Source organism: Narcine bancroftii, chromosome 7 (assembly GCF_036971445.1).
Source record: "Narcine bancroftii isolate sNarBan1 chromosome 7, sNarBan1.hap1, whole genome shotgun sequence".
Taxonomy (NCBI): domain Eukaryota; kingdom Metazoa; phylum Chordata; class Chondrichthyes; order Torpediniformes; family Narcinidae; genus Narcine; species Narcine bancroftii.
The window spans coordinates 150684280-150702709 of NC_091475.1; the positions used below are offsets into that span (position 1 = coordinate 150684280).

The window sequence follows — 18430 nt, forward strand, 5'->3', positions numbered from 1 at the left end:
ATCAAGAATGCAAGATTTACATTTAGTTTGCATTTCCTTGTGAACAACTATCGGATTTTTCTCTGGGTCTCAAGTGGTTGCCATCTCCCCACCCTCATCCAGATTATTCAATTGCAGGCAGAATATTCCCACAATCACAACCACAGCTTTTGACTAGTGGGAATTCTGAGGTACCAGGAGATTCTGGGCACCATTAGCCTACAGGGAAACTATAGTCTTGATAATGATCATTTCCTTTGCTGAGAATCTCCACATTATTTGCAAATTCCCACTATTTTGGTGGCCAGGTAGCCAATCTATTGGGTGTGACGCCACATTTAAAAAAAAAATCACTGTAACCAACATACTGGCTGATTGTTTTACTCCATGGACTGTTCCACTTCTCCTCTCTCCCTAGTAATAACAGGGCTGATATCATAAGACATCCTGCCTGACCTACCATAGGTTTCAATATTTGAATGTACAGCAAGATTTATTTTCAGTAGACTACTTTTCACAGTAGCCACAGCAGCCATTTTCTCACCTGGAATTGTAAAACTAATACTTATAGTATTTCAACCATCCTCTGGTTTCTACACCCTTGACTTGGAAGAATCTTCAAAAAATACATCACCTAATGCCTTAGGCCAGAAGCTATGGTTTCTGAGGCCAATTCTAGTACTTCAATCATCAACAAAATTCTGGTGATTGGACACAAGCAGCCTATCCTTTCTTATGTTCCAGGCCCATGAGAGAAGGACAGGGCCAAGACCCACTGTGTGTATAGATCAAAACTTAATTTTCATCCTTTGTGGCAGAATAAAATCTTGCTACACAGAGGTTGAATGGTATGGCCCTTCTTGCAAACTGAGATTACAGGCTTCTAGGAAATCTATGCTATTCCTCCTGAGTAACTCCATAGAACATTACATCACAGAAACAGGCCTTTCCAGTCTGGGCCAAACTATTTTTCTGCCTAGTCCCACTTATCTGCAACAAGTCCATAGACCTCCATACCCCTTCCATCCATGTCTAAGTTCTTCTTAAATGTAACAATTGAGCCTGCATTCACCACTTCAGCTGGCAGCTCGTTCCATACTCCCACCACTCTCAGTGTGAAGACATTCTCCCTAACATCCTCCCTAAACTTTTCCCCTTTTCCCCTCAACCCATGTCCTGTGGTTTATATCTCACCTCCCCTCAGTGGAAAAAGCCTACCTACATTTACTGTCAATACTCCTTAATTTTAAATACCTCTATCAAACCTCCCTTCCTCATTCTTCTATACTCCAAGAAAATACTCCAGTTATATTGATTTTCTGTCATAATTTTCACTGTGAAAGGAAATAATTTGCAAAAACATTACACTAAACATATAAAAATAATCAAAGTAATCAGAAATATAATAATCAATTTTATAGCATTTTAACATTTGTCTTTCTGCAAAACCAGTTTATAAGGATTTGCATTTTGTGGCAGTAATTGTTACAGTACTTGTAACATTATCAACTGTTCTAATGTTCATTCTGTGGATCTGCAATCAAAGTGTGAAACTGTACAAAATAAAGAGGAGAGTACAGAATACAAACAGTAAGCAATCTGATTTGATCGATTGTGCTGGAGTATGGATATCAGTATTTTGTGCAGATTAGTGTTCTAAAAGACTGTCCTACAAGACTGTTGCCCCTCATCTTATTTTTAATTTTTTTATTTTTCACACTATGAACCATATTGACCATAATACACAAACATTTCCCTCTTGAATATACACAGTGTCATTTTCTCCCCTTTCTCCCCCCTCCCTCCTTCCCACCCCCTTCCCCACCGACTAAACGTTCAACATATACGATACATTAGACAATGTCATCACACAATGAAAATAAACAAGAAAATTGTGTCATCTACTCATCTTATTTCATATCCACATGCCTAACCTATTGCCAAGATCCTTGTTTATGCCTTTACTTTTGATGCACATCTTATCAATGCTCTTTTTGGAAAACTCACAACTTTTAAATTAAGCCATTCTAATTGCCATTCTAATTCAGTCGCATCCACATACCATATGTTGATTATCCTTGAACAACTCCCTGTAGGCATCAATTTTAATCCTGCCATGGTCTTTTTATTTCTGTAGCCTCCTCTAATGCTAAATCATCCAAGGTCTCTGCATTTTTATGGCCTCTTACAGATGCCTTGTATTTACAGACAGGCAGCTCTAACTTCAGCCGTCTGGGACCTGTGAAACTCCTGTGACAGGCCCAGAGGACTCCAAAACCCAGTAGCAATAGAAATTCACCAAGAAAAATGGTTACTTAAATAAAAGTTGCTTTTAAACATGAAAACAGAATCAAACTTTAATTTTTTACTATTAACTTCTAATTCTAAGCTCACATGTATGTAATGTGTAGAAGTACAGAAAAGTTCTTTAATTCACAGTCCAATCTCACTTCTCACTCCTCCAAGTTCACTGGTATCAGGCAATTTTTATACTGTGCACAGAATTTAACATTTTTGAATTTTCACCAGGCTTTAGTGAAAAGGTAAATGGTTACCGCTCAGGAGAGTTCTAGTTGGTTTCAGAGAGCGATTTGTTGCTAGTTGGTCACACGTAAACTGATTCCCCACAATCAGGACTTCAGTGCCTTGCCAAAGAAGCTTTCCCCATCATGGGTTTTCCAAATGATAATCTCTTCTTCCAGGACATCACAGAGTCCCTCTTGTTTCCCTTATTTCAGGACAAACACTCTAGCCAACCATTTCCTCTTGTAAGCACTTCAAGGGTTTTCACCAGACTTAACTCAGAACTCTCAACCGGTCTTCAAAATGGGGTTTCAACAAGCTTCCGAAAGTCACTGCAGAAGTTAGTTGAATCCTGTTTTGTCTTCTCTCTCTCGGTTTGCAAAACCACATGATCCCTCTTAGAACAGCAAACTGCAAGCAGACAGATTGCCGGCACTGAAATCAGTTTCTGCCTGGCCACATGTTGCTTTTAAAACAATAATCCATTTACTCCACAGCATCAGTCCAATTAACACCTACTTGTGAAGTCTCCATACATTCTTCAAAGTTTCTGTAAAGTCACTATGGACATGAAGGCTCCTTACCCAAGCTCTTGCATTTTAAATGAGATGTCTTTTGTGAAGTGTTACTAGGCCATTTCAAATAGCCCAAAAGTTTAGATGTAAAGGTGGAAAAACTCTGCCAAAATGCATAATCTCCTACCTTTCTAAATGTGTGGAGGCGGTCTTTGAACCGTATATTTCAACCCCTCTTCGAGAGGGATCATCTCCGCAGCGCAGCCTTCCGCCGATCAATCTGAATGTACAGCCGTGTTAAGTGGCTGTTTAGGGACAGTCTGATGATGCCGTCAGCCTGCAACCCATCTCCCCACTCACCCCTTTTCCTTGAAGTCAGGGGTGGCAGGGAGCCCTCAGGGCAGTGGGGGCCGGCGGAGCTGTCAGCAGAGACCGTTGGAGCAGTCAGGACAGTGGGGACTGGCGGGGCAGAGGGAGCTGTCAGAGGGGACCATCAGGGCTGTCGGAACAGTGGGGACTGGTGGGGCAGAGGGGGTAGAGCAATGGCCACCTTCCCTACTCATAATCCCCCTCACAGCTGGAACTGTTCTGGGAACCATCGAGCTGTTTTAGCTGCATGGGGGATTATGGATAGGGATGACGGCCATTGCTCTGCCACGTATTTATGACAGGTGGTGTTACGGCACCAGTCGCCCCAACTCCATCAGATCGGAGGGCACTACAAGGTGCCTCTGGATATGAATGGGACACTGGAGCAGCCTTTTAGGGATGCTGTCTGAAAGGTAAGTTCCCATTTTTTCATCCACTCTGTAGTCAGCCTCACGGCAGAAGCGCAACATGAAATGGCCTACTGTCTTTGTGGTGACCTACACTAAACCCCAACAATCTTTTAAAGACATATTTATATATAATATAATACAACCAGTCACAATCCCATCAACATCTTCCTCTCTACTTCCACTTCAAAACACTTCCGACAACCTACTTCATTGACTATTCACCATCTTAATTTTGTTTTGGTTGAAAGCAATAGATTCAATAGTTTGCTTACAATACAAGGCTATTTAGATCATTAAGTCTATGCCAAATCAGAGCAATCCTATTTCCCCACTATTTTCTCCTATAATCTATTTTTGTTTTTAATTAATGTTACCAGCTCCTATACTAATTGTGATTAGCCTACAAACCTGAATGTGTTTGGGATATGGGAGGTACCCAGAACATTCAGAAGAAACCCAGTCATAGTACCAAAGGTCAGGAGGCAGCAGATCTACTATTTACACTAATGTTCAACCTGATAAGACATACTCTTAGTTTTGTTTGACACCAAGAGTACATGCATCTGAACAAATAGTTAAATATGGGTAGGAAGGGTGAAGAAAGAGGAAAAATGATTAGTTGTATACTTATCAAATCATCTTAATCAAAATTGCATGACAAATATCATAAATGAATATTGATGGAGTCATACTTGTAAACATACATAATGCTTCAGATTATGTGCCACTTTAATGCCATCTCTAAGTAAAAGTTGATGAGAAATGATAACCGTGATGCTTCTCATTTAATTTTTTTTAGTTAAAAAATTAATTTAGAGATACAGCATGGTAAGTCCTTTCAGCCCCATGAGCCTGCATTGCCAAAATATAGAATATCCATATGACCAAGAAATCAACAAACCTAGGAACATGGGTCTTTGGATGAAACCCACACAGACACAGGGAGAATGTACAAACTCCTTGCCGAATTCAAACCTGAGTCATTGGCGCTATACCACCTTTGCACTAACCATTTCACACCTTGTACCTCACAAAACAATGTTGGAGGACACACACAGAAACCCACCAGGATAATCACTGAGAAGCATCAAGGATATATCTTAATGTTCACATGCATAAAAAGCTGGCACTGATATAGTTTCCAATCAGATGCTTATTCAAAACTACCAATTTTCCTCTTTTGATAAGAGAATGATTTTCTTTCAAATTTATGTTTTTGTTCTTTTCCTCCTCCCGCCCCCCAAAGGTTCTACACATATTGAAGGAACATCACTTTAAATTTAAGAGATGCATTCCAGTTTATATATTGGACAAAGACTCACAGAATTCAAAAACTGAAGAAACATGCTTGCATGAAGAAGCATTAATGAAGTCTTTATATAACATATTTACACTATTTTGAATAAAGTTAAGGTGCCAAAAATCACTTCCCAATAATAACTGAACAATTACAACATTCAGACCTTTTCCTCATTGTATGACTTTGAATGATTTCAGCTGTTTTGTGATATTTGTTTTTACAATTTATTTTATAAAAAAAGGACTGAGCTTGGCATTTGCAAATTGAAAGTACAATGTCATAGCAAAGGCTTTTTGTACAAACTAATTCAACAAATTAAAATAAATTCTATTGAAAGTTTTGATGCCAACTGTTTAAATATATAATCACAGGATCCTTCAAAATGTCAATTTTTGAATGCTTGGGCGAACAAACTAATTTGAAGCTACAAACTTTGTCTGCTTCTCAGTATCAAATCTGGTCACTGAGGGGAAAAAATGAAATGAGATATTTTGATATACATGAGCATATTATGAACAATGTGTAAAATCTCTTAAATTTGGACCCAAAATAATGAAGTTTAAATTACTTGGGGTAATAAAAGTTAGACATTGCCCAATGCTGTGTCCAAAAGGTAATACCTCCACTAATTCAGTACTCTTGGAACAATCAGGCACTTGTGTGGGTTACAGATGGGAGATGGGTTTTATTCAAGAAACAGAATATTGCTATATCAGACAACTTGCCACTTTTTACCACTTTCCCTTTAGTCATGAATGGGACACATCTTATCCTCAGTACCCCAAAAACCTCAGTTCAATGTTGTGTTCCATCAAAAGCTTTGGTAATTGTAAGCTAACTACACACCTGCAAAACAATAGGTTAGCCAATTGAAATTAATACCTTGTAAAACAAGTGTACTTAAGACACTTTAGATTATTTTTAGATTTCTAAATAGAAGTATAAGAGATGGATTCAAGTGGATGACTGAATTCTTAACTACATTAATCGATTTTTAATTTGTGTAATGACCCTAACCCAATGATCAGTGTTGACCAATGATACATCCATCCCCTGAGAGTTCTGTTTGTTCACCTCTCATTATTTACAGCCCTATCTCACAACCTGCTTTCCAATGTGTAGCTCCTGGGAATATAATAATCAGGCTAATGCTCAATGTTGGTGTTCCAATTCAAATGACAATTTTATTTCAAGCATGCTATTTATTACTGCTGCTAGAAGGGAAGACAAACATTTTTCATGGCAAATCACTTTCCTCATAAATATCTGTTGATTAGGAATGATGCAAGAGCTATGTATTATTGGCCAACAGCCTGGATATGGAAATATACTGAAACTAAATGGATGAAATAAAGTAATTTTAAAAGATTGTTCACAGAATGTACTGGAAATTTTGATTTTATTATTCATTCTTAATTGCTTCCTGAATTCAGATGCAATTAAAAATATAATTGAAATTACATATCGACTTGACTCAAAGCCACAAGTGAATCAGATGTATTTTTAATCAAGATTGATTTAATGGAATGAATTTAAATCACCAGCTGTCAAGATGGGATTCAAATTCAATTCTGGATAAAGGTCTGGACTATTATGCACTAGACCAGTAACTTGAACGTAACGTTTTTTATTAACTATTTTTTAAAAATTAAATTTAGACATATAGCACGGTTAACAGGCCATTTCAGCCCACGATTCCATGCTGCCCAATTTACACCCAATTAACCGCCACCCCTGGAATGTTTTGAATGGGAGGAAACTGGAGCCCCCAGGGAAAGCCCACTCAGACCTGAGGAGAATGTACAAACTCTTTACAGACAGCACGGGATTCGAACCCCAGTCCTGATCGTTGACACTGTAAAGGCATTGAGCTAACCACTACACCAACTGTAAAATATCACCTTGAAGAGAAAATTCAAGAAAAACAATCAAATACAGGAATTGAAGTAAATTCACAATTTGCCAAGGCTTGCTCATGCAATTCCTACAAGTTTGTATGCACATGCAAAGTCTTGAGACAATTTTCCTGTGCATGTTTCATGTTCTTCCAAGCAGTTCAGCTTCATTCTAATCATATGAATTTCAAAGCATCTTGTATCCTGCTGTATTGCCTGTGCGCCAAGATTAGGAACTATTTACTATGATGTAGCTGCACCATTAAACAAAAGTACAGAAACATTTTTACCCTCTTTAAATGGTGCCTAATTTAAACTCAAGCCATGGTACTTCAATAATAAAGGCAAGTAGAAAAAGTATAAGATAAATAGAGTAAGAAATTACAATGACATTGGAAATATTCTTTTTATGGATTCATTAGGACTTGATTGAAAATACAGATATTTTAAATATTAATTGGACTAAATGGTCAAAATCAAGACAAAATGCATTCATCAATCTCATTCTATTTATAGGTTACTAAATTTTGTTTACAGGATACTGCTCCAATGAGCTAATATGGCACCATTACCTGGGTTCAAGACCCACGCTGCAAGGAGTTTGTACATTCTCCTCATATTTGCTTGGTTTTCCACCCACCATTCAAAAACGTACCAGGGCTGTAAGTTCTTCTGGCTAATACTTTCCATAGGATGATGGTGGTTCCTTTCAGTCAGTTTTTGGGGTTTGATATGAGGATACCCCACTCCTCAAAGGAATAGCGTGTGAGTGATCGATTTTAGGTGAGTAGAGGGTTGCACAGATCCAGACCCATCCTCTCGACATCCCCTCCCAGATCCAGCAGCATGGTGAGGTCCAAGATGGCTGGCGGAGGTTTTGATGCAGCGAATGGCCAGACCAAGCTTCGACATAAGGGATGCCCTTTCTGCACTTCACAGCAAGTTCGCCCTTTGACAGATCTTGTTTTTCATCCTGCAGGGTGTCTAGCCATCCTCTGCACCAGGCAAGCCTGACAGCAGAGCCTGTTTAGTCACCAACCACCCAACCATGGGACAGGTAGTACTGGGTTACGTGGGTACCAGTAGAACTCCGACGACTGACCTGGCAGAGGGGGTGTAGGTCAATGGGGTGTAAATTAGGGAGCATAGACTTTTGGTTCAAAATGTTACTATGCTCTAAATTTAAAAAAAAACTCCAAATGAAGTTTCATCAGCGCTTTTAAAGGCCTCAACATCACATCCCTGCTCTTTTATTCTTTTCTCGAAATAAATGCCAGCATTGTATTTGCCACCTTCTCCACTGACTCAACATACAAGATTACCTTCAGGCTACATCTTGCATGAGGACTCACACATCCCTTTACCAATATTCTCCCCATTTAAAAATTGTCTGACCATTTATTTTTTTCATACCCAAGTGCATGACTGTACACTTTCCGACATTGTATTTCATTTGCCACTTCTCTGCCCATTTTCCTAATCTGTCCAAGTCTTATGCAGCCTCTGTTTCCTCAACACTATCTGTTCCTTCAATTACCTTTGTATCATCTGCCAAATCAATTTGGCCAAATCAAATCATTAATATACATTAAAAGAAGAGGCCCCAACACTAATCTCTGTGGAACACCACTAGTAACTGGAAGCCAGCCAGAATAGGATCCCTGTGTTACAACTCTCGGCTTCCTGCCAATCATCCAATGCTCCATCCATACTCATGTTTCTTCTGATACCATGGGCTCTTATTTTTTTTAAGTATCCTTGGAATATTGTCAAAGGCTTTCTGAAAATCCAAATACACATCACCCACTGCATCTCCTTTTCCTTGCCTGCTTGACACTTCTTCAAATAGGTTTGTCAAGCTAGATTTTCCTTCAAGGAAACCATGGTGGATTTGGCCTATCTTGTCTCATGCCTACAAGTACTCCATAACCTCATACTTGAGTATCGACTCCATCATCTTTCCAAACACTGACATCAGACTAACTGATCTATACTTTCTGCTGCTTCCTCCCTTCTTGATGAGTGGGGTGATATTTGTTTTATTTTCAGTCCTCCAGGACCATACCAGAATCTATTGATTCCTGAAAGATCATTACCAATGCCTGCACAATCTCTACCACTACTTTTCAGAAACCAAGGGTGAAATCTGAAATGATAGTAATCATGGTTGCAAAGCAACTAACAATGCCTTACTGTTGGATTAGACTTGGTTGCCAGCAGGGGACTGACGCACAGTATGCTGGATCTGTAATGGAGGTTTGCAGCCTCATGGCATGCCTCAACTTTAAAGTAAAGAATCTTTTCCTTCATCCAGTCTTAAGAACTCACACATGCGAATGCAAGATGAAACATGGTGTCAGAAGTGAGATGAAGGAAATACTTTAAAAGGTAAAATATAAAGTCAGAAACATCAGTGAAGAGAAACTAACACAGTGAAAAATGGAAGGATTACATCCACCAGTGAAACTTCAGCTAACAGGTAATATGGCTGAAAATTGGAACAGATTTAAACAGCATTTTGGATTGTATTTAGTGGCAGTCAGAGCTGACAAGAAAAGTGATAAAGTGAAAGCATCAGTTTCTTACATGTTGTGGTGATGAAGCCCTGGAGGTGTATAATGACTTCACATTTGCTGCTGGAGAAGACAAAATGAAATTGGAAAACATAATAGAACAGTTTGAGGCATACTGCATCCCTAAACATAATGTGATGTTTGAGAGGCACAGATTTTTCACGTGTGCAGAAAACAGAAGTATTGATCAGTATGTGACTGAATTAAGAAACAGAAGCAAAACGTGTGAATTTGGTGGACTGATTGACTCGCTGATAAAAGACAGACTTCTTCGTGGTATTGCAGATAATAATCTAAGGAAAAGATTGCTAAGAGAGCAAAATCTAGACTTGGAAAAACCCATAGCACTCTGTTGAGCTGAGAAACTGTAAAATTGCAGGCAAAAGAGCCGTTCAGTGAAATTAGCTGCAACGTGGATGCAGTGAGCAAGAACAGACAAACCGTTTAAGAGAAAGCACAAAGTGGAAAGAGGGATGGCCAGCGAACAAAAATGAAAGGGACAAATGAAAGGCATGTCGTCGATGTGGTACACAACACCTACCAAAAACGTGTCCAGCAAAAAACGTGTGCAACAAAAGCAACCATTATGCCCATTGCTGCAGGAACCAAGTACAACAAAGCAAGGTTCATGCAGTAGATGAAAAGGAGATAGAGAAATACTATTTAGATGTTGTGACTTAAAACAAGAAAGAAAACAGAGATTGGATGTTGAGATTAAAAGTAAATGACATATACATTTCAGTTAAATTGGATGCTGGAGCACAAATTAATGTACTATCAGAGACTGATTTTAAGATTAGACCCAGACCAAAGAAGCATGGAACAAAAGTGAAGGTGACAGGATATTCAGGTACCGATATACCAGTGCAAGGAGAATGCAAGGTCAAAGTGAAACATAAGGACAAAGAGCACATTCATCATGCTACCAAAGGACGTACAGGCCATACTAGGTTTAAAAGCCTGTGAGAAACTGAACCTGGCAAAAAGAGTCCTCGTGGTGAAAAGTGAAGGAGAGACAGTCTATGAACTCATGAAAGAGTATAATGACCTATTTCAGGGTCTAGGCTACCTTCCAGGAGAACACACGATCAGAGTGGATAAACATGTACCATCGATAATACATCCACGCAGAAAAGATTCATTTGTGCTTCAAAAGCAACTAAAAGCAGAGTTGCACAGAATGGAAAGCCTGAACGTGATTCAGAAGATAGATGAGCCAACTGAATGGATGAGTTCACTCGTTGTAATGGACAAAAAGAATGGAAAGCTTCAAATTTGCCTGGATCTAAGAGATCTAAACAGAGCAATAAAGAGAACACTAAGCATCCAATGTGTGAAGAAATCATCTTAGTTTGCAATGCAAAGTTTTTCAGTAAGTTAGATGAATTATCAGGATTTTGGCAGTTAAAATTGGATGAAGCAAGTTCAAGACATCATAGTATGGGGAATGGAGCATGATGAGAGACTAAGGAAAGTGCTGGAAGCAACAAGGAAAGCAAAGCTGAATAGAGAGAAATCCCAGCTCAGGGTGACAGAACTAACATTTGTAGATATTATGGTAGTGAGGGTATCAGACCAGATTCCAGAAAAATGTCCACCATTGGGAATATGCCAAGGCTACATTGAAAAACGGATGTATAGATGTTTAATGGAATGGTCAACTATATGGGTAAATTCATATCCAATCTCTCAGAAAAGATGGCTCCATTGACAAGACGAACAGAAAAGAACATTGAATGGGAGTGAAGTCATGAGCACGAAAAGTCATGGAGCGAAGTAAAGAAACTGCTCACAGAGGAACCAGTTCTGAGGTTTTACAACCCAGTGAGACCCATCGAGATATCATCAGACGCATCACATATTGGGCTCGGTGTAGTTCTGCAACAATCAGTGGCAACCCATTGCGAATGCATTCACGCTCAATGACAGACGTGGAGATGCGATACACTCAAATTGAGGAGTTGCCTAGCATCATACGCCTGTGAAAGATTTCATCAGTTTTTCAGGACAAGTGATCAGTATAGAGACTGACCATAAGCCTTTTATTGCATTGCTCCAAAAGCCATTAAATGCATGTCCACTTGGAATAATGATTAGGCTGCAATGCTATATACTGTATGTCGCATACACATTGGGTAAGCTAATGTACACAGCAAACATGTTGTCTAGAGCTGTTGACAGGAGAGAGCCCGCAAACACCAAAATGGATGAAGATGTGAATGCCTTCGTGGACTTGATCACAGAGCACTGCCCATATCAGATGCAAAAATGAAGCTCAAAGTCAGAGACAAACAAAGATGAAACACTGAGGAAAAAACATCTTGGATGCATGGCCCAACATGAAGCAGGCCTGCTCACCTGACGTTTCAGTGTACTGGAACTGCAGGGCGGAACTATCAGTGGTTGAAGACATCATCTACAAAGGAAGTAAAATCCTTATCCCAAAGTGTCTGAGAAGAGATGCTAAAAAGGATCCACGGAGGACATCTCTGAATCAAAAAGTGTAAGAGCACAAGAGGTTATGCACTGGCCAGGAATCAACAATGATATAACAAATGAAGTGTTAAAACAGTACAATAAGCCAGTAATATTAAGCAAGCAATCGTGGAGAACCACTAAAGCCTCACCCAGCACCATACAGATCAAGTCCCTGTATCCAGAGGTGTGTAAACTGAACATCACACTGTCATTGTTGGCATGAAAGCCATATTCTCTTGACATGGCGTAGCAAGGTCTTCACAGACAATGGACCCCAGTTTTGCAATTTAAAGTTTTGACAGTTTGCCAAAGAGTGGGATTTTGTACACAGCATGTCAAGTCCTCATTTTCCACAGTCCAATGGTCGAGTGGAAAAATCAGTACAGACAGTGAAAAGACTGATGTACAAGGCGAAAGTCAGTGGAACAGATTTCTACCAGAGCATGCTAGTATACTGCACAATGCCACTTGAGTGTGGTATGTCACCAGCACAACTCCTTATAGGACATAGGCCAAGATCAAACCTACCCATACAGGACAACCTTCTAAAAACAAAAGAGGGGGAGAAAGTGAGGAAGTTCAAAGAACAACAGAAAGAAAAGCAAAAATATTACATTGACAGAGGAACAAAAAAAACCTACCGGAACTCTACATTGGTGACCAAGTAAAGCTAAAAGACAAAACAAACTTATGGACTCAGAAGGGAACTATCCTTTGTGAAGTCCAACCAAGATCATACACCATTCAGACAGATAAAGGTACTGTTCTGCGAAGAAATCGTTGAGACATTCAAATGGTACCAGCAACAGGAGATGGAAAAACTGATACTGTTGAACCACCTGAATACACAGCTGAGAAGACATCGTCTGAGGCAACAACTCAGATTCAAGGACTAACAATCAGAAGTTCGTCAAGACACATGAATCCTCTTAAGAGATTCATTGAGCAAATTTAAAGACTCCTGTTATAGAATGAAGTAGTGCTATCTCATTCAATCTTCAAGTTTTTGTCTATGTAAATGTGAACACCCAAACAAGTTTAAAAAATGTTAATGTTGATAATAATGAAAATGTAAGTTCTTGGTGTTAAAGTTAAAATTGCAGAGTTATACAAAGAAAACATGTTAGTTAAAAGTAAGCTACTTCTGTTTTAAGAAAGGGAGATGTCATGATAGTGAACATGCTTGAAAAGCAACTAGCAATGCCTTACTGTTTGATTAGACTTGGCTGCCAGCAGGGGACTGACACACAGTCTGCTATATCTGTAATGGAGGTTTTCAGCCTTTAAACAACTTTAAAGTAAAGAACCTTTTCCTTCATTAACATGTTGTCTTTTAAGAACTCACACAAATAAATACAAGATGAAACAAAGTCCATCTAGTCCGAAGAGATAACTTTACACAGTTAATTTCAGAACACAAAATGTCATTGCTGAATGTTGGTCACTTTGTTTAGTAATGTGGACATTTGCAATCAAAATATTTTTATTTACAAACCACAGAGAATTATACAAAAATGAAGCAAAGGTACATCTGTACTATAATCATTATTTATTGAAGCATTCACCCATCTTTAAAAGAACTTTACAATTTCCATTAAAAAAATACATTTGATGGCAGTTTCAAATTTGTATCCTATTCTTTAATTCAAAACTCTGGAGAAACTTCCATTTGGAAGGTTACTCCAAAAAAGATGCTAATACGTACAAAAAAAAATCATTTATGGACATGGAGCAAGAGCTGCCATCAAGAGTTCCATTTTATAAACAAAATTGCGACCTTCCATCTTACTCCACAGTACTTCCTTGTACGGACCTCGAAGGTAATTCCATTTACTGTCCTGCATCACATCACTCTTGGGAAGATCTTTGCACTGACTCCTTGGAAATTGTACCAACACTCTGCAACCGCTTTCAGGGCCATTCCGTACTGCAACAAAAAGTGTTGACCATCATTAACAACCTTCAGAAAAATTCACTCTTTCCGATGAACATGTTTCTTATTAACAGTTGAAATTTATGCTCATTAAAGGATTTAATTTAAAAAATTAAAAGTATGAACTTAAGACAGGATTTCAAACATTGGACAGCTTGTGGCTAATTATTTGAGTCACAAGCTAGTGACTTTAGGCTACCAACTATACTTCTACTTACAACAATCTATTTAAGGTAGAATGCATGTGGAATTGAAAAGAAACTGAAGTAGTGGTATATTAGATATTATTCTTCTTTGGCTTGGCTTCGCGGACGAAGATTTATGGAGGGGGTAAAAAGTCCACGTCAGCTGCAGGCTCGTTTGTGGCTGACCAGTCCGATGCGGGACAGGCAGACACGATTGCAGCGGTTGCAAGGGAAAATTGGTTGGTTGGGGTTGGGTGTTGGGTTTTTCCTCCTTTGCCTTTTGTCAGTGAGGTGGGCTCTGCGGTCTTCTTCAAAGGAGGCTGCTGCCCGCCAAACTATTATTATACAAGTGCATGAAAACTACAAAATGTATGCAAGTCTGCTGGTCTCAAGCCAGGATGATTTTCCAATGGTAATGCAAAATACGCATACCTGAAATAGAATACTCTCCGTTGGGTGAAGCTATAGTTATTGCAGAAGCATTCCCAATACTCTCCACAGGACCAAGACCCACATGATTGCTGAAGCTCAAAAGATGCCAGCCCATTACTTTAGCCAGTTGCTGAACTGCATGCACCTGGTGCTGTGACATCTATGTGAGATACCAAAAAGATTTAGTCATATTCAGATCAGGGCTCCACATTATGAAACCTGTTTGAAAGGCAGAAAGTTAATCCTATACATTAATATGAAATCAAAGGTCTCAGGTTGTTCATTATATGATACAAAAATATCATTACTGCATACAAACATAATATTGCCACCTGGATGCAATGTTTCAATTGTGGTGGAATTAAGGATAATGTAGATAAGTGATATACACGATAATAACTTTTTTTTAATATATACTGAAGAGTACTGGACCTGACATGTTGCATCTTATTTAACAGAAAACATTCTAGAACAAGCAAGTCACGTTGAACTTTTAGAAATTCCCCACGTATCACCAAATTCAGGATTACAACATAAATTGAAAGGTTGTGAACTCTTCCCTGCTGATTCTCCAAAAGTACAACTTGTTACAACTCCTGTCCACTGATCCTGCAACTAATTAAATATCTATTTCATTCACTTGAAATGAGAAGAAACCAGGCAATTTGAATTGTTAGTTTAAATGTTTCTCAATTTTCTAAGTGTTTTGCTTTAACTTTGATTTCATTGATTGCAGTTAGTTCTTTCATATAGTTGTTACCTGAGATAAAAGGAAGTCCTGAAGTTCCTGCTCTTGGTGGGAGATCGTAATTACTCTCCCATCTCTGTGCACCACCTTAATGTGTTCAATACCAATGTTCAATTGCAGCTGAATTGATCTAAGAGTAGGAAAATGTCACATCAAAGCCATTTCTCTTTCCAGCGCCATAACTTTCTCATAAATACAAAGCATTAAATAGAACGACAAGTAGTAAGAATGCAGGAAACAGTAGAAATCTCATCCATGTTAATTCTAGAAAATGGAGTTAGAGTTAACAAAAATATCAATCCTACACAATACATTAAAATCTCACCAGGACAATCAAGAGGGAGTACAGTCACTTCCAGAAAATGATCAACAGGATCTTGAAATTAGAAATGTCTCACCTGAAGCACTTACATCAAATACTGAGAAAGCAGCATATATACTAATTCTAATATAAAGCATCCTTCATGTGAAGTTCCAAAAAGTTACAAAAATCAAAATATAAGCAACACTAGTTTGAAGAAAAAACACCAACTTTATCATTTTTCAATTGCTCACTTGCAAATCTGCTCATATCCTTGAGATGTTATTAACACTTTAACACTGGATTCATACACATCATTAATGTTTGACCAATGAGCTTGTATCTGTGGATCTTCAATACGACTGGCCAAGCTGTCAATTGTCTTCGCAGTTCTAAAGTTAAAAGCATAAATGCACATTCACTAGTTTAACCAAAATATCACTGCAATTTGTCTTTTCATTACACTTTGAAATGCTTTGGTTAGCTTTTTAAAAAGACATTATAAATGCTTAGGGTAACGCAAAGTCTTCCCTTGGATTTATGATTATAGATATAGGCCATTTGGCCTGACATTTCCTATTCTAATCTCCTTTTAAATGTATATACATTATCTGCTTCAACCATTGCATTTGGATAAAGATTTCTTCCGAATTCTTTCTCAAATAGCTTGGCAATTATCTAATTAGAACTGTCTTGATTTATTCTTTTCCCCACAAGAGGAATTCTCTCTGCATCCACTTTATTAAAATGCAATCATTTTACAAGCTTCTCAGTCACATCTCAAATTTTCTCTCTATCCTTTCATCCTTCCCTGATATGCATTCCCTCACACTTCTGTTATCACCTGCAGAACATTCTCTGCATTGCAGAAATATCCTTTTTATAATATGGCAACCAGAACAGCACATGATAATCCAAGCATGGTCAGATCCTGATCTAATATTCATCTATTATAATTTCCTTACTTTTATATTTTACCCCTCTAAGATAAACACGAGTGCTTTATTCCCCTCCAAAATTGGCACAATGTTTAGTGATTAGTTTATTCTCCCAAGATCTTGAAGTCTACTTTCCACATTGTTGTTCAACTGTTAATCAATAAATTAGAAAATTCTAGAATGCTATGCCCATATTGCTCACTTGTGTACATCAACCATTTTGCCCGTGGAGAATTAAATAATTCCAAGATTTAATTATAATCTTCTTTCACATATTTTTTGTTTACTTTCTGGAAATTAACCTATATAATGCAAAATAAATTTCTATGAAAGATCTAACAAAATATATTCTCCTCCCAATATTTATAACAAATTTACTATTTCTCAGCTTACACAATATACCCAGGTAGTGCTCACCTACGTCTCAAAAAGATATGCTTAGCCTGTTTTATTATCTTCTCCAATAATCCTTCATTCTGTTGTAAAGCACTGATCTCCCCTTTGTCGTACGCTTGGGGTCCTGCTAATCTCATTCTCTTCAACCCAAAAGGTGCTGTAGCTGGGTGGGGCATCACAGAAGAACTCAAGGTCTGTTTATGGAACTGCAAGATAAATTTTAAGCTTCTTTAAGAACACAAAGAAAAACAGACTGGATGATTTGTCATGGCTGGTCCATCATTAAATAAAATCATCAGTCATGCTACACCTGAAAAATGTTTTCCCATCTGGTTTACATTTCTTTCAATTCCCTTGGTCCTTTTAGCCTTGAATATACTTAACAACAGAGCAGCCATGGCTGTTTGATGCCAAGAACTATAAAGATTTACAGAGACATTTTTCAATTTTAAATCAATGCTTCCTGGTTTTTATACTTTCAGATCAAGAAAAGACATTTCTAATTAACTCTTGTCTAGGGACTTCAACTTTATACTCCATAAACAATTCTTCTGTCAGCCTTATCTGCTCCAAAGCAAACATCAATCTATCCATTTTCCTCAGAGATCCTCCCCAACCCACCCCCCACCCCCTCCCCGGAGCTGGTAACATCTTAGGGAAAACCCAATGCAATCACATCGTTCGCGTAACGCAGTAACCAGAACTATACAGATTAAACTGTGTCCCAACAAGTTTTACATAAAATTCCAACACAGCCATCTTGTATTCTGTTCCTTAGATCGATGGTTAAAAACATTGTTTTCTTTCATTCTCTACCTCATCTGGCATCTTATAGAATGTTCCAAGGTACATCTGTTCTGCAGTACTACATTGTATCTTCTACTAAATTTTCTACATTCTTTTGCCTCCCCAAACCTATTACACTTCTTTGAATTAAATGCAATTTGCCACTTTTATACCCAACTGACCAGACCATGTCTATCTTCCTGAAGCTGAATGCTTTCCTCATGCAGGTAAACCAAACAGCCAGTTTTCCCTTTTATCGGAAAACTTCTTTGGCATGTTGCCTACATTCAAGCTTACATCTTTAATTTGCCACCAGCAACATGCAAGTGACCAAGTACAGGGCCAGTATTAAGTGTTCTACTCATAAAATACACAATCGTTCTCAAATTTTGATCAAATCTTCCTTAGCTCCCATGTAGCTGTTTGCTGAGCTGAAATACACAATCTACAGAATTATTACCCTCACTCTTTTCACAAAACCCTCAAACAAACTGAAGCTTTCATCAGATTTTCCTGAGCAAACTGTCAATGAAGTTAAAATAACTGGCCAGTTCATTTCGTCACTTCCATCTTAAAACAACAATTCAACATTTTGGTTCGACAATCTTTTAACACCATTACTAAAGCCATGGATGACTGAAAACTGAGTTCCCATAATTTCCTTCCTTG

At 38.2% G+C, this 18430-nt stretch overlaps 1 protein-coding gene across 2 annotated transcripts in view; it reads right to left on the reverse strand.

Moving 5' to 3' along the window:
* Positions 1 to 13572: 13572 nt before the first annotated feature.
* med17 (mediator complex subunit 17) overlaps positions 13573 to 18430 on the reverse strand; it is a 34211-nt gene continuing 29353 nt past the window's right edge. For both annotated transcript variants that reach the window (XM_069890829.1, XM_069890828.1), the window contains exons 8-12: positions 16997 to 17181; positions 15896 to 16033; positions 15353 to 15470; positions 14593 to 14752; positions 13573 to 13969 (exon numbers count right to left, since the gene is read on the reverse strand). In XM_069890829.1, the coding sequence (XP_069746930.1) occupies positions 13761 to 13969; positions 14593 to 14752; positions 15353 to 15470; positions 15896 to 16033; positions 16997 to 17181 (810 nt within the window). In that variant the 3' untranslated portion in view covers positions 13573 to 13760. The remainder of the gene's footprint in view (positions 13970 to 14592; positions 14753 to 15352; positions 15471 to 15895; positions 16034 to 16996; positions 17182 to 18430) is intronic.